General features: G+C 32.2%; 1 protein-coding gene across 49 annotated transcripts in view; it reads left to right on the top strand.

The window, feature by feature from the left end:
* Nucleotides 1-27,088, top strand: part of LOC134725749 (ankyrin-2-like) — a 163,041-nt gene that overhangs the window by 4,922 nt on the left and 131,031 nt on the right. For 46 of the 49 annotated variants that reach the window (XM_063589866.1, XM_063589825.1, XM_063589816.1 and 43 more), the window contains exon 2: nucleotides 24,738-24,839. In XM_063589866.1, the coding sequence (XP_063445936.1) occupies nucleotides 24,738-24,839 (102 nt within the window). Of the gene's footprint in view, nucleotides 1-14,170; nucleotides 14,445-15,884; nucleotides 15,903-21,303; nucleotides 21,522-24,737; nucleotides 24,840-27,088 lie in introns of those variants that run through there. The other 3 variants (XM_063589823.1, XM_063589827.1, XM_063589821.1) reach the window with 3 other exon arrangements.

Here is a 27,088-nt window from a genome sequence, read left to right as displayed (position 1 = left end):
ACATATATATGCTTGCCCTGTCAAGATAACTATTGCATTAGAAAAAAGTTAATTTGAACTAGAAAATATGATATTTATCTAAACGTTGAAATTAAATGTATGATCATGAGAAAGAAATCGGTAATGACAATCATCTAGCCATGCATACTCCTATTGTCATTCTAATAACAAGTCAATTATAGGTTCTGTCTCCGATAAATTCTACAGAACTGTCTTTTACTTCAATAATCTGAAACAAGCTTAAAATTAATGGAATGTAATGTCAGTGGCAGGACTTAATGCATTTGTAAGGTCCTATAGTAACCTAAGGAAATCTATCCAAAGATTGTTTCATTGATAAAAGTACTTTTATTGTGCAGTTAAATGCAAGGTTACTTGTGACAGGATTGATTATTTTTTTCTCAACACTTAAACCTGTCCGATCTATTGATCCCTGTGGATAGGTGGTCAGCAATTAACAATTGTTGTAATTACTAGGATGTGATTCATGTTTTACACCGATTTTCTACATTGGAAACTAACTGTTGATGGGGAGTATAAGTGAATTAGAGTAAATACAGCTATTAGCAATGATGTAACTTATTATGGGATGGATATCCACAGAGACCAGTATTAAAACATTCTCTTTGCCTTAGGAAAATTATATTTATTGGATTTATACAGATTTCAAGCACTTAATAAAATCAAATGATTGTTATATTGCCTAATAAAAATGGCAAATATTTTTACTTCAACTTCTGCACAGTTTGTCCTGGAGCATCAACAACGCAGACCTTCACGGGTGGAATTTCGTGATAACCCACATCCACCTCGACATGTGAATCATTATCACGTCCACTATCTTGATGCTCCACCGCCTCATCATCATCGTAGAGCTTCACACGAGTTACACGCTCATAAAGAGGTAGGATCAATTTTTCTTTTTTCAAAGAATGAAGTGTTTTTATTTGAAATGATTGAATATGAAATTTACAACACAATTTATAAATAACAATACATCTAATTTCACACATTGGCTGTGGTGTCTCATTCTTTTCAAAGACTATTCTTATATAGAAACCAGTGTCTTTTAGTTGAAGAGTATATGTTGCCCTCTAGATGTCTACTCTTTAGGTTATTTTGTTGCTGGTTTGCTGGCTCATCTTCGTATATCATATTCTGTTTGGTTGAGATGTTTTCAGACTGTCAGAATATCCTAAGAAAAATCCAAGAATAAATCGAACCATAAGATTATTTAGCCAAGATCTATAATCTGATTTAATCCTTTTATCCACAGTCAGTTGATAAGATACCTATATATTCATAAATGCATATTCTTGTGTGAGATACTTTATTACAATTATCTTTTTTGTGTGATTTAGTTCCAAATTTGTGATATTTTTTTTTAATAAAACATTTTTTTCTTCAAATTTTACATTCTTAGTTATGTACCAAACCACAAACACAATATACCAATTATAATATATGTAAACCACAAAGTGTTAAATTTAGGTATTAAAGGTATTAACACATTACATAAATATTCAAAAATCACTGATTCTGCTATTTTTTTCAAGGAGTTAGTGTTGTATTAATATAATTTGTAATAAATGAAACCTACCCTGGAAGAAGTCACTGTTTGTAAAAGGCACTGTCAAGATTTTGTTTTGTTAAAAGGAGCGTTTGAGTAGAAGGCACATATTAAGCCAATTATCTTTTAGGTAGAAGGCACATATTTAGCCTATTATCTTTTGTGTAGAGGGCACTTATTTCGCCTCAGAGTGCCTTAATTTAGCACATACATCATTTCAGCAAAAAAATGAAATATTCAATTTCATATGATTTCAAGTAATGTCAAGGTAAAGTGATCAAGTAAAATAGCTAAATTATTAGACATTATTTTAGAAGAAAAATAATATAATACATGTAAAAGCTCCATACATTTATACATGTTACATATTTAGATCTTATTTATTATATTGATGAATTTCAAATATAAGGTGAACCAATATTTCAATCTTATATTTGAAGTCTAAACAATAAATGAAACCTATGATTTATTGTTGTTCTTCATCTTACAGTAACAGCTGTTGATAGGTCTTCAACTGTGACCAGAAAAAAATCACTTATTACAGCAAAACCATGGGGTTAAAAATATACATTGGTCAGGCCAAGGTCACTTACTTTGGAACATTTAAATGAGTTAATACAGAGGATCTATATAGTATAGGAATCATAATAATTTGTTCCTGACAAACCAATTCAGTACAATTTGTCTTGAAGCAACACTCCCTACAGAACTTTCTTCTTGTCTATAAATTGTAATTTTATATATACAAAGTTACATTAAAATTTATTAATTTCAGGAAACAAAATGGAAAACCTTCCTTAAATTCTGTTATTTATTGCCCAATTGGAAGTTACGACTTTAAACATGCAGACATGAAAAGAGTTCTATAGAAATATTTCTTTAGGGGATTAATGCAGTAAAATCCATAACAACAATTGGGACATAATAGTAAATCAGAAATCGCATTGTAATAAATTCAAAATTGAAAATACCAGTAGAGAGTTAATGAACAATTTGATAATAAGGAAATGAAAACATTTGCAATTAAAGATGAAAAGATCATGTTCAGGTTAATAATAAATGGCCTAGTCAGTGGCGGATCCAGAAATTTTCATAAGTGGGGGCCCACTGGCTGCCTAAGAGGGGGCCCGATTTTGTCATGCCTCAGTGATTTCTTATATAAGCAACCAAATTTCTTTCTCTACAGGGGGGGGGGGGGGGGGGGGGGGGCTTGGGCCCACTCTGCTATTCAGGTGTTTTCTTCAGCTTCAGTTGACAATTGAGATATTGTGGATTCATTATTTTTTCGTTGGATACCAATTTAGTGGATTTCGTGGGTACAGGTGAACCACAAATTTAAATGTCCTGCTAATTACAAATTTTCCATAGACTTGTATGCATACTTTAGCAAAACCACAAAATTTAATATCCATGGAAGTGCAAGTTTTCCTCAATCCACAAAAATTGGTACCCAAGAAAATAAATGATTCCACAGATTGTATATTTCATTCCAGAAGTTGTAACTACATATTCAATAGTTTCTGTTATGACCATTATATTGTTAGAGCCTGTAGTAATAGACTCACAGACAACTTTGATTATAGTCAAATTGTGCACGTCTATCATGTATATAAAGTATGTCTATCATGTATCAAGTTATATACCATCACAAACAAATAAACCGGTGGGAGTAAAAACCTTAAAACTGTCATCCAATTTATCATAGTAGTGTGAATAACATCATATACATGTAATAAATGAAAAGATAAAAGACGTGAGAAAACTCATCTTAAATAAGATATTAGAATTTAAATAGGTATCTCACTGGCAGAGTGCAATAAAGCGTTTATAATTTAAAATTTGGTTAGATAACGTATGAATCATACTAGGTTGGTGATGTTAATGTAGTCCCTGATACCTGTCAACCTTTGAAACCTTCAAAGAGGGAGGTCTCCCCCTCAGCTATGTTCTGTACTTAAAAAACTTTTTTTATAAGAGACTGTACTAGGTGTTGTCCTGTACAATGTACCCATAAACTGTTTTAATATACTAAGACTTAGTGAAAGTCGTAGATCAGTGACTATTACATGTCCATGCATGGTGTGAATATGTAATCACTATTTTTCAAAATTTTCTTTTTATTTTTTGTATGATAATTTTCTATCTCAAGCTACTCAACCGACAACTTAAAGCATATAGTGAGAACATGATGACACTATAAAAATAAGTCAGTGTCGGCGATATTGCAGAAGAAAACAGAGATAAATGGATTATCAATGGTCTTTTTCTCTGCTACATTTCATCTCAGGTCTATCAGCCTTCAATAAGATTTGAAGCTGAGAAAATCACTCACATTTGCAAAACACCTTATGATCTATAAATATGTTTCCTAGTCACTGTTACACTACCTATAAGCTGGTGCTTTAGAAGTTACTATACCAATTGACAGAAAAACAGCTTTATTCTGATTGCCACAATAAATTTACAATGAGATTTGGCTTTTAAGTAATTCCACACCAGCAATTACAATTTAGAGTGAAATGTGGCTCTATAAATACTGTCCATAACATTTGCTGATGGCTATTTTACTGCAATGAGTTATATTTAATATTACTATAATAACACATCATGGATTGGTGATTTTATTTATACAATGACTGGTTGATTTGTTTAATTGTTGGCACTATTATAATGAATTTCGGCTGTACTACTGTTACACCAATATCTTGAGAGCAGCATTTTGTTTGATTGTTGTCACTATAATAGTTACTTTAGGCTGAATGATTAGCACCAAGATAATGACTCTGCAGAGTGTGGACTATATTCATGCCACTATAGGAGAGTGTGGACTATATTCATGCCACTATAGGAGAGTGTGGACTATATTCATGCCACAATAGGAGAGTGTGGTCTATATTCATGCCACTATAGGAGAGTGTGGTCTATATTCATGCCACTATAGGAGAGTGTGGACTATATTCATGCCACTATAGGAGAGTGTGGACTATATTCATGCCACTATAGGAGAGTGTGGTCTATATTCATGCCACTATAGGAGAGTGTGGACTATATTCATGCCACTATAGGAGAGTGTGGACTATATTCATGCCACTATAGGAGAGTGTGGGCTATATTCATGTCACTATAGGAGAGTGTGGACTATATTCATGCCACTATAGGAGAGTGTGGACTATATTCATGCCACTATAGGAGAGTGTGGACTATATTCATGCCACTATAGGAGAGTGTGGGCTATATTCATGCCACTATAGGAGAGTGTGGACTATATTCATGCCACTATAGGAGAGTGTGGACTATATTCATGCCACTATAGGAGAGTGTGGACTATATTCATGCCACTATAGGAGAGTGTGGGCTATATTCATGTCACTATAGGAGAGTGTGGACTATTCATGCCACTATAGGAGAGTGTGGACTATATTCATGCCACTATAGGAGAGTGTGGTCTATATTCATGCCACTATAGGAGAGTGTGGACTATATTCATGCCACTATAGGAGAGTGTGGACTATATTCATGCCACTATAGGAGAGTGTGGGCTATATTCATGCTACTATAGATGATTGTTTCCATTAACAGCTATAAGTAATATATTAATTGTTGTTAATTGCCACAATAAAATTGACCATTAGCAGCAGAACAATGGAGTTTTTATTTAAAGGGCCTTTTACAGCTTGCTATGAAATATAAGCTCATATTTTAAAGTCTAGTATAATGTCCATTTTCACTGAACTAATACACATCTTTATTTAGGTGGCGGCTGAGGCCCACTTCTAAGTGCAGGATTTTTATGCTGTGACCCATTGGCTGTTATCTGCTCTTTGATCGGTTGTTGTCCCGTTTGTATCATTCATTGTTGAATACCATACAGTGACCTATAATGTTAACCTTCTACATCATTTGGTCTTTGGTTGCATTGGCAATCATACCATGCTTCTTATTCGATATTGTACTATATTTATGTTCATAAACTGTAGTATTGAATCAGTGTGTCTATTTCATTATTGGTTTCATACCAGTGGCTATCAACTGCCACATTCAGTGTGTCTATTTCATTATTGGTTTCATACCAGTGGCTATCAACTGCCACATTCAGTGTGTCTATTTCATTATTGGTTTCACACCAGTGGCTATCAGCTGCCACAATCAGTGTGTCTATTTCATTATTGGTTTTATACCAGTGGCTATCAGCTGCCACAATCAGTGTGTCTATTTCATTATTGGTTTCATACCAGTGGCTATCAGCTGCCACAATCAGTGTGTCTATTTCATTATTGGTTTCACACCAGTGGCTATCAGCTGCCACAATCAGTGTGTCTATTTCATTATTGGTTTCATACCAGTGGCTATCAGCTGCCACAATCAGTGTGTCTATTTCATTATTGGTTTCGTACCAGTGGCTATCAGCTGCCACAATCAGTGTTTCTATTTCATTATTGGTTTCGTACCAGTGGCTATCAGCTGCCACAATCAGTGTGTCTATTTCATTATTGGTTTCATACCAGTGGCTATCAGCTGCCACAATCAGTGTGTCTATTTCATTATTGGTTCCATTACTGTGGCTATCAACTGCCACAATCAGTGTGTCTATTTCATTATTGGTTTCATACCAGTGGCTATCAGCTGCCACAATCAGTGGGGGCTATTTCATTTTGTACAGTCATTTTTTTGGCATCATTTGTTATCGGACTTATTGAGATTTAAAAAAGGGTACATGTAGTATTGAAATCTAGAAAAAGCTAATTTATAATACCTAGCCACTTAATGATTTCCTAAGTCAGAGACCTCCTCTGGTGTAGTCTTTTGTTGTTTAAGTCAGAGACCTCCTCTGGTGTAGTCTTTTGTTGTTTAAGTCAGAAACCTCCTCTGGTGTAGTCTTTATTTTTATGTTTAAGTCAGAGACCTCCTCTGGTGTAGTCTTTATTTTTATGTTTAAGTCAGAGACCTCCTCTGGTGTAGTCTTTTGTTGTTTAAGTCAGAGACCTCCTCTGGTGTAGTCTTTTGTTGTTTAAGTCAGAGACCTCCTCTGGTGTAGTCTTTTGTTGTTTAAGTCAGAGACCTCCTCTGGTGTAGTCTTTTGTTGTTTAAGTCAGAGACCTCCTCTGGTGTAGTCTTTTGTTGTTTAAGTCAGAGACCTCCTCTGGTGTAGTCTTTTGTTGTTTAAGTCAGAGACCTCCTCTGGTGTAGTCTTTTGTTGTTTAAGTCAGAGACCTCCTCTGGTGTAGTCTTTTGTTGTTTAAGTCAGAGACCTCCTCTGGTGTAGTCTTTTGTTGTTTAAGTCAGAGACCTCCTCTGGTGTAGTCTTGTTGTTTAAGTCAGAGACCTCCTCTGGTGTAGTCTTTTGTTGTTTAAGTCAGAGACCTCCTCTGGTGTAGTCTTTTGTTGTTTAAGTCAGAGACCTCCTCTGGTGTAGTCTTTTGTTGTTCAAGTCAGAGACCTCCTCTGGTGTAGTCTTTTGTTGTTCAAGTCAGAGACCTCCTCTGGTGTAGTCTTTTGTTGTTTAAGTCAGAGACCTCCTCTGGTGTAGTCTTGTTGTTTAAGTCAGAGACCTCCTCTGGTGTAGTCTTTTGTTGTTTAAGTCAGAGACCTCCTCTGGTGTAGTCTTTATTTTTATGTGTTAGTCATTTGTGGTGTCTGATGACATATCTTTTTTAGTCTCAACTAAACAGATTCTGAAATCCTGGTAATTAGCTTGACACATATCTTGTAAACAATTAAAATATGTGTCTATTGTCAAAGATCATATGCTGATCTCTTTATTAAAAAAATATCTTTATATTATTAGGTCAACATAAATTAATTTTATCTTTCTGTAACACTATCATTTAGAGATAATAAAACCCTTTGTACAGACAGGTCATATTATAACAGGTATGAAATAGTTTTATCATCTTTATAGTAAAGATATTGTTTATTTCTCAATGTTAACCTGAACCATGGTTAATCATCATTGATTCATCCATCAGTAGGTCATGATCTATTTACACCTTGTAAAATAGGTTCTATGAACTTTGAACTTCATTTTATAGAGGAAACAGTGGTAATAAAACATAATAAAAAGTCCAAATTTAGTTAAATATTTTATTACTTCCAGGTAAAAATAACAAAAGATCAAAGAATAGAAAGTAGTTCAATGTTTGCCCATCTAATTACGGAATTGTTAAATCAAAGTATTGATAAAGCTGGAGTTATATAGAAAAGCCATCACAGGGTAAAAGTGCTGATAAAGTTTTATTGTGGTTAAGAAATAATTTGTGAATTATGTATCTTACAATATAATGACAGATTAAATACAAGATCAATATAGTTACAACATTAAGCTCAACAATAGTTTTTCTCTATTGATTTTCATCTCCGAGACTGCTGGGTTTCCTTTATTGGTAGTGGCATCCAGAATAATGCCAAGACATTTCTGTGTCAACATGAATCTGGATTGTCATTTCTGATATAGCATGATATGTAGATGAAGTCCCTGGAGTCATGTTTATTCAGATATAGTTTTGCTGTTATGAATTATTGCCAAGCTCTATATATGTATCTTGGGACGGAATTATGTGTTGGTCATTTATGGCTATACAGTTATAATAAATTGGTCAGTTCTAGCTTTACAGTAATAACCAATTTGTCTGTCACATTAAGTCATATGTTGCCTTGTTGGCAAATTTATGACCTTTCAAAAGATAGTAACGAGGATTTTAATATTTTTTTGGACTGGAAAAATTAAAAATTCATGGTTTTGCCAGTGCATAAAATTAATCTTTCAGATTATTTAAACTTTTTTTTTGTGCATGAAATCCATGAACATTGGCATTGCACTAATAATAATGAATTCACAGTAACATAAATTAGAAGAACAACAGAGTTAATATGGTCTTTTAGGTATATTCATGGTATACCTCCATCTTGGAATGTACTATCACAGTACAAAATCAGTCTAGTTATTTTCCCAAATCTGCAAATTTAGAGACAGATTGCAAATCTATTGGTTAAACTATTTATTTGTATGAAGAAAACTTGCTTTTTAATTCCACTATCCAAAATATTTAAACAAATACCAAACATTTGGGTTTTAGAATATTTTTTTCAACTAAGCCATTTAAGGGGAGATAACTCTTTTAGTAAAAATATTTACTGGACAGAAAAGGATTTTTTTTTTTTTTTTTTTTTTTTTTTCTTTTTTTTTTTTCTTAAAACATTGTAAAACATAATACAAAACCAATCTTCTCACAATTTATTTTAAAATTTTATCTCTAAGACTTCTTTTCATGCACAAAAATTTGTTTTTCATGAACAATCAAAGCAAATTTAGGTACAGTGTAAGATAATTCTATCTCGGGGGAAACAAATACTGATAATCTACCTTAAAGGGAGGGAGTAAGTATATACTGACATATTTTTTTTTCAAGGAGGTAAAATGCAAATGAATGGCTTGTTTATTAACTGGCTGTGCTGTTTTTTTCTCGATTTTTCAGCATTTTCGTTAGAAGTTGACTAAAGCACTACCACTTTTTTATTTAGATTTTCTATGTATAATAGATACACTTGTACTTTTATATGATAGTAATATTGATGATTGATTGTAGCTTGCTCATGAATCAATACACTAGTGCTGTCAGCAACAAACTGATGTAAAACAAATAAACAACGAAAATTAAGATAAATAAACAAATTAATTATTCTGTGAATTTCCAAGGTAACAGAACAGAAACATGCCACATGTAGCAGTCTGATTAATTTGTCAAATGTTTTTTGTAGATGGTATTATGCAGAAATTATGCAGAATATAACGAATCATAAGATTTGGGCAACAGTACTAAAATAAATTGCTAATATACAAAATTAAATGCTGTTTTAATATTTTCCTAAATTCAATATACCTGATCCGTTAATTATTGTACCAAATCATTATTATTCAAAGACCTCTATCCAAAATAAGGAGATGGGGTATGAATGCTAATAAGATAACTTTCCTACAGACTTCAACAATGATAAAAACCCATATGTATAGTCAGTTTCAAAAGGCTCAATCATGACAAAAACTTTGAGAGCATTTGCTTTACTAAACACTCTTTCTATTGAATCATCTTAGTTTTTGAAAATCTGTGTTCTATATGTTAAACTTTAGTTGAAAGATTTAATTGATTTTAATGATTTGAATCAGGATAAACTGTCATTCAATATAGTTAGATTTTTTCTCATTAAATTTGCTGTCAAAAGAATTGTTTTATCTTATTTTGATTGATTGAAAATCACACTTAATGTTTTGGTGGATTGTCAAAAATGATATCAGTCAAAAATATCATCAATGAAAAAAAAAAAAAGGATTTATGTCTATCTAAAGAGAATACGACTTTGATGTAAAGGTTCCTTGGTTACATATTTATATGTTACAAAAAAAGAGATGTGATATGATTGCCAAGGAGACAATTATTTAAGTCCAAGTTATTTTTCAATTTTGCCTCAAAATATCACATAATATTTTTAATTGGGATGTTGTTTTCAACCAGTTGTCATCAAAGTTTCCATTGAGTAGAAAGAAATTTCCAAATTTACTCATATTATATTGTTTTAAAAAAGGAGAGTTTTTAACATCCATTTCATTTGGACTCTGGTGGATATTTGTCTAATTAATTAATTTGCAATCCTACCATATCTCATCATTTTTGTTATTTTGTGTGAATGTTCAAAATGTTGATACAAGAGGCAGACTGTAAAAGGGAGATAACTGCTATTTACTGAGAAAATGATTTCACACTGTATGGGAGACAACTCTGTCTTTCTTACTTAGATTACTTATTGCATATCAAACAAGTAGACAATGGATTATAATATTGATGAAAATGGAAAGATTCAATCATATTCTTCTGAAGGACTGAATCAAGCTTTTAGTTAATATCAGACACATATTTTGGAAATAAAATGATTAAAGGTTTATACAGATTTTCCATTTAAATTTAATTATTTTTAGCTCACCTGGCATAGCCATGTGAGGTTATGCCATCACTTGGCGTCCGTCGTTGTCCGTCGTCTGTCGTCGTCGTAAACTATTTCAAGAATCTTCTTCTCTGAAACTACTAGGCCATATACTTCCAAACTTTAACTGCATGTTCCTTAGGGTATCTAGTATATAAACTGTATCCAAAGTTTTGATCTATCAACAAACATGGTTGCCATTGCTAAAAATAGAACAGAGGGGTCAAATACAGTTTTTGGCTTATATATAAAAAACAAAAGCATTTAGAGCAAATCTGACATGGGGTAGAAATGTTCATTAGGTCAAGATCTATCAGCCCTGAAATTTTCAGATGAATCAAACAACCCATTGTTGGGTTGCTGCCACTTAATTGGTAATTTTATGGAAATTTTGCAGTTTTTGGTCATTATCTTGAATATTATTATAGATAAAGATAAACTGTAAACAGTAAAAATGATCAGCAAAGTAAAATCTACAAATAAGTTAATATGACCAAAATTGTCAATTGACCCCTTAAGGAGTTATTGCCCTTTAAAGACTTTTTCCACAATTGTTCATCATGTTGACTTACTTTAAAAAATCTTCTCCTTTGAAACTGCTGTATCAATTTCAGCCAAACTTTGGCTAAATGATTTTCAGAGTATCTAGTATAAATTTTATATTTTATTTCCTTGTATGTCAAGAAACATAGCTCCTATGGCTAAAATAGAACATAGGAGAAAAAGATTATTTTTTTTGCTTTTGAAGAAAATAGGACGATTCAAAGAACATTTAAATAATTTGAAAAGCCAAAATAATCATTGATGAGAGATTTAACCAAAAAAATTAAGGTGAGCGAGTCGGCCTCTTGAGAGCCTCTTGTTTTTAAATGGAGTGACAGTTTAATATGACATTGTTGTACAGGTTTTTTTTTGGCAGAATAATTTTTCTGGCATTAGTAGATTTCATTTATTATTTATTTGAGATATGGATTAAAGTCATAGATAATTTGGCATCACAATTCGAATTAGAATTTGAATTTGTGTTTGGACATAAGAGGTTTCGAAAACGAATTAAACTAATTCCAATAGACCACTTTCGAGTTCATCCGTCACCGGAAAAAACTCGTCAATTATACGCGTCTTTATCACCGTCATTTGTGCGTTTAGGGGCGTCGTCACTTTCTTCCAATGTTGAGCGAGTGGTTGGAAAACTATAATTCTATATTGTACGAATTATTATGCAAATTGAATTCTCAAAATTGACAATCAACACTGCTGTCATTAGGGAATTGTCAGTAAGTACCTACAGAGCAACCATTATTTCTAGTTTATCCTGCACAAAGACGATCACTAAGACGCTTGATGAACGTAAATGGTGCAGGGATACAGGCGAGCCCCTCTATCTGGTAAATGACATCATAAAGGCGTGCATAATTGACGAGTTTTTGCCGGTGACGGATGAACTCGAAAGTGGTCTATTAGTTAATGTGAATTGAATTTAGAATATTTGTGAACGCAGCATCAGAACTATTAATTTGAGGGTGCTGGTCATAGGACTGCCAAACTGTCGATGCAATAATTTTAAAACATTTTGACAAAAGCTATTCAAATTTAGATATATTTTTTCCTGTGACAAAATAAATAGTTAAAATTTTTAAAATTGTTGAAATCATAGTTAAATGGACTTTTAGATATTGGGCTGATTTTTGGTATGTCAGTAAACCATGATTTGTTACAGGTCACATTTAAGTTAAGTTCTGCTCTGCCGATTTTTGCCGAAATAAAATAAGGGTTTACAGTTTTGAAAATGGTTGAAAATGTGAGACTACCATCATGTTAGTGTCCACGTGTGTTGTTGAAATTGCAGATTTTTCAACTTTTTGAGACAAGGCCATCCGTGTCGTTTTGACACATCAAGTTTTTCACTTGATTTAGTTTTGGGGTTCCAGTTTTATAAATCTCATTTTCATTCAGGAAAATCTGGTTTGTTGTCAATTTGACAGCTTTGTTCTTTATACTATTATGGGAACCATTGAAACCAAAATATGTTTTCAAAGTTCCTTTGTGAGGTACTGTGATTTTTACTTTGGTACCAAATAATTGAAAATTATGGCAGTTGTTTAAGGATGTTCATCTTTCAACAACAGGTTGATGATAGTTCAGTGAGATTATGAAAATCAGTAGATATGATTGAGTTGATGAATCATTAATGAGTAGATATGATTGAGTTGATGAATCATTAATGAGTAGATATGATTGAGTTGATGAATCATTAATTAGTAGATATGATTGAGTTGATGAATCATAAATGAGTAGATATGATTGAGTTGATGAATCATAAATGAGTAGATATGATTGAGTTGATGAATCATTAATGAGTAGATATGATTGAGTTGATGAATCATAAATGAGTAGATATGATTGAGTTGATGAATCATAAATGAGTAGAAACGATTGAGTTGATGAATCATTAATGAGTAGATATGATTGAGTTGATGAATCTTTCTGATTATGACGGCTCATGGGTGCAGCACCTCAGGACATAACAGGGAAGATGATTTCTAACCATAAATGTTCATTGTCCTTGGAATCAGGAGAGATGTTTCAACATGTCCATTGTCCTTATATTCAAGGGGAGGGATAGAGTGACCATTTAAACAGGGTAGATGTCCATTATATGGTAAATGCATAGAATTTTAACAAGTCCTACTCCAAATGTTGTCTTGGAAGTTGCCTTGGGGACCACCTGTTTTTCTAAACCTTGGATCATACACATTTGATTCAAACTCTCAACCATTTCTCTTCACATTTTATTATACTTTTTCTGATGATAAATTGATGTCAAGTTCCATTTTGGGGATTATCACTTTTAGCTGTTCATGAATCATTTATTGATTGGAAAATGGCATTTTAAGATTTTAAGTTATTTCTTTGCAAAAAAGACTGAAGGCTTTTCAATCAGTGCCTTTAATGTTTTATTATTGATAACAAAATTAAGGTTGAGTTAGATATTGACAAACATTAGCTATACCATTCAGGACTTGTAGGCTTTAAGTCATATTACATTAATGAATGTAATAAAAAAACTAGTTTGATGTGGTTTTGACAACCTCTTGTTCTGAATAACACTACAAATTGATAAGAACACATTTCCTTAATAAAAAATGATTTAAGATAATTAACATTACTTCTGACTTTATTTACATATTTTGAAAACAGGGATATGTTTGAAAATAAAACCTTAATAGGTCAACTAAGAGTTTTGAAATGACCTAATTTGTTTAAAATTTATCAAGCAGCTTGAAGACCTTAAAATTCTAACACTCCATGAGACAGGAATATTTTTTGACACATCTGAAAATATGATTAACCCATTTATGAATTTATGATTATTATTACCATAAAAAGAGAGAATTTTAACGTAAATAGTCCATTACAATAATTGGGAAGGATTAAATAGTATTCTAGCATTAGTCGATAATAAAATGTCTTATAGCATTGTAACAAGAACCTAAGATCAATATTAGATGCTGATGATGTTGATATTGATTTTTGTTGTTTCCCTGGACAGGTTGAGCAAATAAGCCACATCAAATATGCAGATCAATATACAAATCTATACTCAGTCTATAGCATCCATGGTGTAATTTATGTATTTGACGGCAGTCGGGGAGTACTATTGTCAAAGTTTTAAGACTAATATCCACAAGTGGTCAAAAATATTTTCTCTGTGTGATGTCATGTAAGGATAAAAAACTGTTGCTGGTGTTTTAGACATTCTCTCATCATTAACCAATCAAATTTAAGGACATAAAATAGCCAAATTGGTGATTTTAACATGTGAGTCATGGTGCCACAGTAAGAAGTTGGTAAATAATTTGCATGACATTTTGTATGTGTTCATGCAAATATTAAAATGGTAAGTACCTATTAGCATTTATTGTCAACAGATTGCATTTTTCTCAATTTTTAACTCGATATAGTAGTTATTAGGTAGAAAACTCAATTGATGTAATTAGGAAAATGCCGGTACCTCATTTAATATGCAAGAGATTCATCCATTCAAATTTCACTGAATTTTAAAGATTATAGAGAAAATATATCCACATGTTTTTATAAAATAACTATCTAGGTGTGACATATTTCTAGGATATTGATTTTTGGTTGTGACATTTGAAATGCTGATGAATTGCCCTCTGGGATTGTGTTAAGAATACAAAAACTTGTCAATATCATCAATTAAATTGATTATAGATGTTTTATGTGCAGATTATTTAAATGTGATCTGTCTATGCTTAATAACAAATGCGCTTTTACTGGTTTGAGGGATATTTTGAAAATGGATATTTCAAAGTCCATTCATATAAAATTTTCTGTAAAAATGGCTGTATAAACTCACATCAGAATTTCCTCACAAAATGAAGAATGGTTTTACATATGATTTTTGTGTGTCATAATGAAATAGGCCAATTAGCCACTCTGTAGAAATATTTGTCATTTCAAGGGACTCTCTTAAAGAAAATTTCTTGTAGGTAAAGAGGGGATGTCTAGTAAGTAACTGCTACATAAATTTTATTCCTCAGGTTTAAAGTTTTTTGGTGTAAGGGACCTTCCATGTGGTATAAGAGACCTTACAAGGAGGGTATATTGCATGACAAAAGATTTGACAACTATATTGATAAACTCATTTTTAGCAGGCTAAGTTACTGTTCTAAAAAAAATTATTATTCTTCCTTTTTTTTCATAGATTAGACAGTTGGTTTTCCTGTTTGAATTATTTTACACTTGTCATTTTGGGGCCCTTTATAGCTAGCTGTTTTCATGTGAGCCAAGTCTCCATGATGCAGGCCTTACTTTAACATATACTTGTTAACTTTTTATACAACTGTGACTTGGATGTTGAGTTGTCTCATTGGCACTCACATCTTCTTATTTATATTATTGATATTTTTGGTAAAATTATATTTGTATGGGTTGCACCTCTGCTCAGCCATGAAGTCTATTCCACATAACTGATTAGAAGTTAATTTTGAGTTACCCCCCTTTGCATACTGATTATCATAAAATCAATAGGTTATAACATCTGTTGATTAATCAGTACACACATCTGTTTATGTCTTATAAATATGGTGTTGCCATTTTATGTGTCACAATATCCCTTATTTGTAATTCAATATCAACTAAGGAATGTCCTTGCTGGATGTTCATAGATTTATTCTATTATTTTACACTTTTGAAAGTTCAATGAAAATGTGAACTCCACTTTACCTTATCCTGAATAATGCCCCCCCTTTCCCCTAATAATATCATACCTCTATCTTGTATATTCATCATTTATCATATATTTCATTATTTACAGGCGACAATCACTAGAAAGGTAACATTTCTTTCTCCCTTTGTCTTACTTTATGTTGTGTTTTGTCCTCATCAGCTATTTGTCTTTTTTATGTTGTGTCTTTATTACTGCTTTTTATCAAGTTTTTAAGAGATTTTCCCTTTATGTTTTCACCATAGCTTTCTTCCCAACAAAAGAAAGTGAGAAACGATAAAAAGCAAATTTTGACTTTCTTATTTGTTGTGTTGTATTTCTTCACTATTTGGCTTCACAGTAAATTGATTGCTTTCTTTACAACCACATTGTCTTTTCTGTGTATGTTGTGAGCTCACTGTCAAACTTATACCAAGTTATAAAAGTTCAAACTTATAAAGACTTGTTGCTTTCATATGGAATTGGAAACAGGATTTATTGGTTAGCCAACAGGTTACAATTATGAACATCAGTTTTGAAATTGATTAGACTGGACATTGATAAAAAGGGTATATTAGAATGAGAGAATTGACTTTAAATGAAATAGTAGAACTCAGCTTCAGTGTTGTGTAAATATATATGGGACAGGTTAAACAAATATTCACTTAAATAGTATTTACAACATTAGATTTATTTGACAGGAAAAAATAAAAGCTTAGCTCTGCTTAAATTTGCTTTAGTTTATAATTATAAGTGTTGGGTTATGGGACCAGCTTTTGAATTTGATGTTGTATGTGCTGTTACAATTATCACATGAACCACATTCACTTATAGTGGGAGATATTATGGACATAATTGTGCAAATCGTGATACAAGCATGAAATTTGGTATAAAGGTTAACTAAATGATACTTATAAAAAATCCGCTGCTGGCCAGAAAAAATAATCATTTTTTCAAGATGGCCACCACACATTTTGAAATTGGCGTCATAACAAATTAGCCTATATTTGTTAATCCTTTGAAAGGTGTGTTATATGTAAAATCCATTGTTAGATTTGATAAAAAGAAAATGACAGTTCATGAATAACGACTAGACAATACATTAATGAAACTTAAGGTGACTTCCGGTTTCAAAATGTCGGCTAACGAGTTAGAAATTTCGATTTTTTTTACTTTCAAGCAATTTTACAAGGGATTTTAATCCTTGAAAGATGTGTTATGTATAATTCAATGTAAGATATGATAAAACCTTTAAAACAGCTCCTAAGTACGACAAAACAACACATAACTGAAGAAAAATAGCTGTTCCAAATAAGATGCAAGTACGTAAAAAATATTTAAATAATTTTCATCAACTTAACAAGTAATAACACAAGCATGAAATACAAAATGTACAAGCATGAAATTTGGTATACAGGTGGACTAAACGATAATTACAAGAAATCAGGTGCTGGCCATCAAAAATTTCCATTTTTTCAAGATGGCCACCGATCATTTTGCAAATGGCGTCATATCCAGTTGTAAATCTTTGAAAGTTGTGTTATAGGTATAATCCAATGTAAGGTTTTATAAAGCGTAAATTACAGTTCATAAAGTACGGAAAAACATTACATAAATGACAAAAAAGAGCGATTTCCGGTTTCAAAATGGCGGCAAAATTTTTGAAAATGTATTTTTTTATAATTTTCATCAACTTAACAAGTGAAATCACATTCTTTGTTAAGATTAAATGCCTAGTTTTGTTAGAAAGACAGGTTTGTTATCTTTAAATTATCGGACAGTAGCCAATAAAAAAACTCGTACAAGGAAGGACAGAACGGTAGCATTTACAGTCACCAACTCAACTGGATTTTTCGCCTCCTCATTTCAAAAGTTCCCGACAGGAGAATGCAACTTTGGATATGCTCTTTGGATGTGCTCCGAAAAAAAACCTCTTGTAGGCGGAACTACATCACAATGCCATTGCTTCCTAGGTAAAAATTTACATCGTGCCTCGTTAACAGCAAATAGTGATGTTGTTCTGTTATACATGATGCAAACAAATGCTTCTTTTATGTCATTGTATGTGTCTTTATACTTCAGCAAAGAAATAAGTAAGTCCCTTACATGTTGAAATACTTCCTATGTCATCCAAACTGACCTATTCCCTTAGTGTCACATGCACCGAATGTATGAATGAAAGGAAGAGTAGCTACACGAGGACCAAACGCATTTGATAAATCACGTACAGGAAGCCATCAAAAGTCTTCATTCAGCCAAAACCTATTCACAGTTTGTTCCACCATATTTTTGGAATGCTGCAATTCTTAAAACTACTACATCTGTGTCGGTGCTACCTTAAATTACCGTCCTACAACAATTTTCATAATCAGGCCGAACATGGACAAACATTCGTATATCTGCTTCTACATGCTTACAAGGGGTAGCTGGAAAGTATCCTTATTAGCTATACAGAAGCATTTCTGTCGGCAAGACACTTGAAAAATTTCGTTTCGTTGTCATCTTCATAGAGAAAACTACTCAAGAACCCAACGTTTGTCTTCTCACATCTAGCCTTTCAATGGTTCATTTAGTAAATCTAATACAATATCTAATCTTGAATACTTATCGATGCAAGATTTTATTTAAGGCCGTAAAACACAATTGCAAAATCATCCAATATTGATTCCCTACAAGGTGGCCTGGAATTAACCATTGCAGCTCTATCAACGATAAATGCGTCAGAATTTGGATATACAAATTACAAAATGTTTCAAGTTTATCCATTTGCACCGATTTAATACCACTGTTTAAAATGACATCCGAAGACAAAAACGGAGGAGCAGTTTGTCTTTATGGATTAAAAAATATTCCAAATCATTTTTAACCACTGCGACAAAAATAAAAGTGTAGAAAAGATATCTAAGAGCTCTAGCTTTGTTTTTTACAAAAACGTTTACAGTTTTATTTTACCGACATGATAGGAGTTGTTCTTTTTAATCTGGTTATAAGAAACCGGTTCTCCTTCGTTTTGTATTTGCTTCAAACGATCTTCAAATTAGTTGCCTACTACCAAATTCACAAGAAGTTCTTATTTGATAATTGAACGCCAGGAATTGAACTGTTGTAGAGATGACTATATTTTCTTACGCCAGTCTATCAAATCATTGAACGTGATTATAATTTCTGTGTTTATCTTTCTTAAGCCGATATATACCTTTCAAGCTAAAACACATAGAGTTATCTGATGCGCGTGTCTAGTCCTAGGTACATTTTAACATACATACAAGAACATGCCGTTCTAGGTGTTGCAATAATGGTTTTAGTGAGGACACATGACACATAATATATCACCCAGAATTTTATAACAAGTCATTTCAATGTGAAATCCACCTTACATGACGATAAACCTATCTTCTCTGTACAAATCAGGCAATTCCCACTGAATATCCATTACCAAAAGTGGCAGATTTGACGTTACTTTTGATGTTTTTCTCGTTTTAACCACATTTTCCATCTTATCCATCAAATACCTGATCATTGCAACTGAATTGGCTTGTTTTTAAACAGTGGCATCATAGATTTTACACTTACTTGCCTTTTAGAGTAATGAGATGAACTACGATTTATACAAGTTTGCCCTGTTAGAACATACAAATCACTCATTATGTCTAAAAATAGTTTGCGCATGCGCAAAATTGTTAAATCATGTGTGTCATAACCTTGAAAAATGTTATCAAACCAAATCATAATATCATTTAAAATCCCAAATCACTTATTTTACAGTAAATAGTTAAAATATTTTTTAATGAATTTTGTTACATTTTCGCGCATGCGCTTACCCTGTATGTGTCAAATACTCATGTCTAGTGAATAATTCACATGTAAAGAAGGCAGCTACCAAACCTGACAGCTGTTTTTCACTAAAAGAAGGTAAACGAAAAGTTTTCCAGAAAAAAATCAGTATTTTCAAACTGAAAAAACAGCCATTTTAGAAAACGGCGGTGGCCATCTTGAAAAATTGTTTTTTTTTAATGGCCAGCAGTTGTTTCTTTAAAAGTATATAATAATGATACTTTGTGGTAATTTTCATGCTTGTATCATCATTTGCACAATTCCCTCGATTTTGCCTGCTAATATCTTCCACTATTATATTTTTTCATCAACAGATATCAACAATTTTTATTGGATTTTTTTTTTTTTTTATCTTTTTGAAATCCTTACATTATAGATTTTATATTAATACGCTCAGTGAGTCATTTAATTTTTTCTCCTGCTTGGTGAGAGATCAGCTTTACTCAGAAACAATACAGGCTTTTTGGAGTATCCAGTTAAAATAGGAAATTAAATCATTTCATATTTATTTTTCATATTGTTGTCTTTTAATTTTCTCCTGAGATTGACTTGGAAATTATAAATACAGAAATTTTATTGTTACTGGAAAATTGCAATACATAATTAAAAAATATTTCATATCACATTAAAAAAAATGATATTATTATTTGTAGAAAAAGAAAAAAGGGGATAAATACTCAGACAAAAGCAAGCATTTAACGAAATAAAATAATCTGGCGCTTTTATCAATATAAAAAAATCTATGATAAATGCACTCAGTACTTTTATATAGCAGCATATATATAAATTGCGGTTTTTATCCAACGCAGTCATAGGTTTGAACGTAGTTTTCAATTTAGACTCGTTTATATATATATATATATATACAACTCGTCTAAACATCAACCCAACAATGTTAGATCTGTAAATTTGCTTTCGCAAATTTTTGGTTCTTCCCTAGCCGGGATTCGAACCCATGCTACTGTGATATCGTGACACCAAATCGCCTGCACTGCAGCCGTCCCGCTATATATATATATAGATGGTCAATTTGTGTAAAGGGTACTTGTTAATTTGGCAGAATATCCCATGATAAATTAGAATGTCTGTTTTCGGCTGTGCAGCACGTTTAAATAGGCTGTAATGTCTGGATAAGGTATGTTACCGTATGTTAAATACCATGCCTTATATACACAGACACTTGTCTCTAAAAAAAAAGAAAGATAAAAAAACTTGTAACAACCTTTTGAGTTGTCCATAGCAGCATTGCTTGTTACAAGACAAAATATTTGTCAATATCCACCATACCCTCATTTTACAGTTTCAGTTAAAATTCCTTCCTTTTCATCATTGCAGAATCTACTATGGCTAATTAAATTTATTGTAAAAAAAAATTCGCTAATGGAAATGCATGAAATATTTGCCACTATTAAACAAACAACAATCTTCTATCTGCTTCAAGTTCAAATTATCTCAAATTTTTCAAAATTTATATGAGAAATGAAACACAGATAGATATTTTGATTTGTTTTTGAGTTGACAAAATCAGTATAGATAGATACAGCACTGATATGCAAGAAATTATTGGTATCCTGTTATCTATATAACACCCCTACTGCTGTGATTGACTCTTCAATAACAGTGATGCTGAATAGAGAATCAGACTGTTCCATTTAGACCAGAAGGGATAATCTCAGTATGTTAGTTTCAGCAGCTTATCTCTTCAGTTGGTGTCAGATGCCCCACTCTATAATTACATTAACATTGTGTGAGTGACCACAAGACAAGGTCACTTATTTAAGACTGATGGACAATTAATTGTGAACTTGGAACTTGGATTACCAAAAATTATTCCTTAGTTTTAAAAACTTCAAAACTTGGAATTAAAAAAAAGTGGAAAATTTAAAAATGTTAAAAAAATGGAGGATGTCTTGGGTAAGAAATACTGATTTGTAGATTTTCTGATTAAACCAATTTGATTTCTTGTAGAATGTTTAAAATAAATGTTTATGTTTTTATTTGGTGAATGATTTTACTTTTTTTTTCATTTGATTTTTGATCAGCAGGTGCTTGATAAAGTTGTTTATCTACAAACAATTACACAGATGTGGATTCCAGATTTTAGCCAAGCACCTGTGTTTTTATAAGAGGAATTAATTAGAAAATTATTTAAAGATTTTAAGAGTAATTTCAGTTGTTCTTGCATTGAATCTTTTTTTTAAGTGCAGTCATATCTTAGATTTCTCTCAGATTCATTCAGTAAACATGCAGGTACATTTGTAGTAAGTAAGCAGGTTTCTTGAAGTAAAAGTCTTTTTTTCTCTATATGATGCTTTGTTACTGCCTTTTTTTAAAGTCAGTACACAAGCAAATAGATATAAACACTTAGGCCTCCTACACTCTGTGGATACTTTTATTATGACATTACACAAGGTCATTTTCTCTCTCTCAGACTTTGCACTAAATCTATTGCTGGGTATTGATTGATAGTCTGGGAAACATGATAATGTAATAAGCTGTCATTAGCTTTAACCTATCTTTCCGAAACTGTGAGTTTAGTAAATTTAACTCTTGAAACTGATTTTAACAAAATTTTCTTTATATTGTGCTGTCCAAGCTAGGTAACTTAGAGAGGGTTGAGACTTGAGAGCTCACAAGCATTTTCAAACTGCCACATTCTATATATGAGTCTGTTCAAAGTTAGGAGCCTGTTATTCCGTGGTTGTTCTTGGTTGCTGTGTGCCATATTAGTTTTTTCATTCATTGTTTTAAACATAAATCAGTCCTTCTTTTTCTCATTTGGATTGCTTTACATTTGGCAAGTTGGGGTCTAACTGTATCTTGCTTTAGGGTTTGGCTCAGTGACAGTTGCTTGCCTTGATGTCCGTTGGTGGCAGAAAGATAGCTGTCTGAAGGCAATATGATTAAAGTAGAAGTAGAGTAATACAGTATTATGGTTATTTCTTTTAATTATTAGACAGAATCAGTAACAAAATTGTGTTACACATCTTTTTTTATTCAAATTGAAAATGCAGCTAGCATCAAATTTATGCCACTTTGCAACATATTTTCTACTGAGTTCCCTGTTTATTTTTCAAGTCTGTATGCAGATTTTTTCATTGTAGCTAAATGTTTAACCAAGGTTGTCTTGATTTTTTTAAGTGCACACACTTTACTTAAAAAAATCCATTGAGGTTTTTGTAATCTTTGATTATATCAGAGACACAACATGATTTGCTGATAATTATCATGTTCTGGCACATCATGACAAACACCATATGAACACTTACTACAACACATGTGTAGATATAAACACAGTTACTATAGTACACAAATAGATATAATATGTGTATGGGGGAGGGGGTGTGAAAATCAAAATACAGATAAACTCCAATATGCCATTATGATAACAGCATGAAAGTTTGGAGAACTATCTGTTGTTAAGGGGTAAATTAAAGACTAAATACATATGCTGTGATCAGAGGGGGTAGCTATCTTGATGCTGTTGTAAAGGACTGATCATAAGAAATTTGGTTTAGTAATTAATTTACTATCTGAACTTAACTTGCTTAATGAGGGGTTTCTTAGTATGCAAAAATAGATCCTTTCATAGACATATATGTATACCAGAGGTATAACTTTTGAAAGTTGTAATCTTTGTACATGAATAAACAATTTATTGATTTTATATGAAAAGTGGTTAATTTTTATTGCATCTGCTCCAACTGAAACTTTTTATAAATTTTATACCTGAGTAAAAGACTGATAAAACATCTATATACTGCGCTTATGGTTACTTTGCCTTTTGCATTTATTTGATCTACCATCTGGTTTGCCTGATTATTAAAGTCTGCTTTTGCCGAGGTAACATCAAATGAACAGAACTTGCTCAGGACAGCATTGATTCTAATAAATATACAAACCAAAGACAATTTGATTATACATGTACATGCATATTTTATAATATTACACAGCAATTTTCATATAGTCCCTGCTATCATTCTGAGATTTCCATATCTGATGTCTGATAATGTTCCGTCTTCAATTTTTCAAAGTAATTCAAACAGACATTTTAAAAGGAAAACAACTTTCTTAAACCAGATGTGCACTTTAATATATAAACCAAACAAGTCCAGAATTTATACAGCATGTTAAGTGTCTGTTTAATACGGGGGAAACATGGTAAAGATAAATGCATAGGTACTTATAACTTTAGAACGCATTGAAATAAAAACAAATCATGTTTAATTGAATGCTTGAGAAAATATGTTGTGATTTTACTGTAGAAAATTGAGTCTTCAACTATCAGAAAAAATATGAAATAAGGATTATTAAAAAAGATTGCAATTAATCACTAAGCTTTTCCAACACATAAAATTAAAATTCTGACAATTTAATCAAAGTGGATGTCTGCAAGTATTCAAATATCATACAAATTATTTCGTGTCTCCTGTTAATTGGTGTTGTTGGATTGTTGTCTCTTTGACCCCACATCTTCTCTTTCAGGTATCTAGGTTGAACCCTGCATGTGGCAGGTCTTTTTTTTAATTCAATTTGAATTGACCAGGATTGCTTGTTTCCTTAGTGTGTCTGGATATCTCCAAGCATTACAACTTCTTCTCCTGGACTACTAGAAACTTAGTCTCTATATACATGATATAAACATTAGTGCTGAAATGCATTTTACATGAACTATCAAAATTTTATACAGACAAGACATTTCTCTGTGTCAACAAATTTATTTTTGCTCATAACATGATAATTATTAGATAATGGAAGGTATGTGTCATTATGTTTTGTAAAGAAAATAATATTTAAAGCAGAACTAATAGGTGAAAAATTCTGAGTTTCCTCTAAAATAGTATGATAGAAATAATACTACAGCCTTGATTCACTTCAGTTTTCAAATATTAATTGGTTCCATTGCCTTTGATATTGGTGTGGTGGTTTTTTGTAGTTGATGACGTTTGTCAGAATGTGGATATCGTTAGTTTTATCTTAATAATTAGATAAACATGATGAAGATTTATAGAATATAAAATGCACCAAGACAGGTGTAATATCTGTTACACTGTTATAAAGATCCTTTGGACATCCCCCTTTATTTTAGTACTGATACCTAGACTTAATTGTTTGTTTGTTTATTTTCAGGGAGATGGAAACAACAGTTTCCTGAGGGCAGCGAGGGATGGTAACCTAGAGGATGTGTTGGAGTACCTGAAGGGCAGTACTGACATCAATACTAGCAACTCTGTAAGAATTATCTCCCTTTGTTCTTCAAAGTGCCACACAATGTTTTCTGATTCAGACTGTGGCAGTGTTTCCGCTGGCGGTCACCATTTTCACAATTTGTGAAAAAATAATAATTGTGTGCGATTAAAATACCTCATTGGCGATGTCTCATTTTCATGGAGAATATTTGATCCTGACCCTCAGCTGTGTTCCTTTATATCCAAAGACTTCTGCATTTATAGCTCACCTGGCCCAAAGGGCCAAGTGAGCTTTTCTCATCACTTGGCGTCCGGTGTCCGGCGTCTGTCGTTGTCGTCTGTCATTGTTGTCCGTCGTCGTCGTTAGCTTTTACAAAAATCTTCTCCTCTGAAACAACTGGGCCAAATTAAACCAAACTTGAATACTATTATAGATAGCAAGTAACTGTAAACAGCAATAATGTTCAACAAAGAAAGATCTACAAATAAGTCAACATTACCTAAATGGTCAATTGACCCCTTAAGGAGTTAATGCCCTTTATAGTCAATTTTAACAATTTTCATTAATTTGGTAAATTAATGGAAATTTTTACCAAATATTTTTCTCTGTTACTATTGGGCAAAGTTCATTATAGATATAATTGTAAGAAGCAAGTACATTCAGTATAGGAAAAACTTCAAACACATCACCATCACCAAAATACAATTTTGTCATGAATCCATTTGTGTCCTTTGTTTAATATGCACATAGACCAAGGTGAGCGACACAGGCTCGTTTGAGCCTCTAGTTGTGTATAGTTCACATGTTAAAGTTCTTGAATAAGTCAGTGTTAGGCAACCATTATGGTCTGTCATTTGGTAGGCAGCACACCTAATTTCCATGGTTATTATTTTTCCCTCCCCTGTGTCAAGCTTTTTTTATTTTGAAACTTTTGTATAGCATTTATGTAAAATTTTGCGATTAGTCAGTTTATGAGGGATCAAATACCCTGCACATTATGCAAGCAATAATCAGTCAATCAAAATCTATGACAAACTCTGATAATCTTAGATCCAAACAGTTAACAAGAATCCTCTAGGTTATTGATTAGAATGTTTGGATTATACAATGCAGCATCATACAGAAATTATGATTGCATTAGCATCCCTAATTATCATTTTCAGCTTTAAATTATCCATGATATCCTCTAAATACCATGTAATACATGTTAACTTATTTGTTAATTTATTTGAGTTCAGTTTGGACTCTGATGTCACATATTGGCAAGCAATCTGACATTTTACTAATTGGGACATGTAGGAGGATAAAATGCTGTTTTACATATGTGTCATTATTATTTTAGTAATGAGTTCTAAGCTAGAACCTTGCTTTAATGTTTGTTTGTTTCAAGTTTGTTTTTTATATGACTGCCGACTGTGTTTAAATCTGTCTAGATATTTATCTCCAGCTTATCTCAAACAGGAAGTTACAAGGTTGAATCATTTACTTGTTATCCTAAATGTCAGAATATTTCTTTTTAACCTGCTCATTTTCATCATTTATATACTTTTTGATGTAAATTCTCCATCAATTACACATAATTTCACATCAGATTGTTCATGTAATAATGTATAATTTCATGCAGTTAGTATTAGTGACACAGAATTTAACCAGAGTTTTGTGCATATCAATCATTTTATTCTTGCTAGACATTTAAAACCTGTCTAACTTTTGAAATCCAGAAAACAGTTAAAGCATTCACTGTGTTGCTGGTCAAAATCAGTTTATGCTTGGCTAAAAATGGGATGATTTTTCTTGGAACTGATCTATATTCGGTCTGCCTATCCTGAAATCGATCAGAATATAATCTGCTATATTCTTCACATGATATAATACCAAGATTGATCTAAAGTGTTTACTCTGTCAAAAAGATCCAGGAATCATATCTTATTACACTGCCTACACTCATTTTATGTCATAAGTATTGATTTCTTCAACTGCAATGATCAGGTCTCAAATCAAGACATAAAAAAGATGTGGTATAAATGCCAATTAGACAGGCTTTTGTTAGCATGCCATACAGTTTTAGGCTGAGTGTTTTAAAACTTGGACACCCATACTGATACATTATTCACCATTTTCTGTTTACCAAATATGCATATACATTGTATATTCTAAACAAAATGGCCAATTTGTGAGATTTTATTCACATTTTCTAAGGGAACTACAAATAAGAGGTTCCCAAATTTGTTTATAAGTCTTCATGTTAGCATGAAAAACCCAGCAGTGGGGAGATTAATTGGCCCCGCCCC

The sequence above is a fragment of the Mytilus trossulus genome, chromosome 7, assembly GCF_036588685.1.
Source record: "Mytilus trossulus isolate FHL-02 chromosome 7, PNRI_Mtr1.1.1.hap1, whole genome shotgun sequence".
Taxonomy (NCBI): domain Eukaryota; kingdom Metazoa; phylum Mollusca; class Bivalvia; order Mytilida; family Mytilidae; genus Mytilus; species Mytilus trossulus.
Note: the sequence above shows the minus strand (reverse complement) of the source record. Positions and strands in the feature narration are given on the sequence as shown.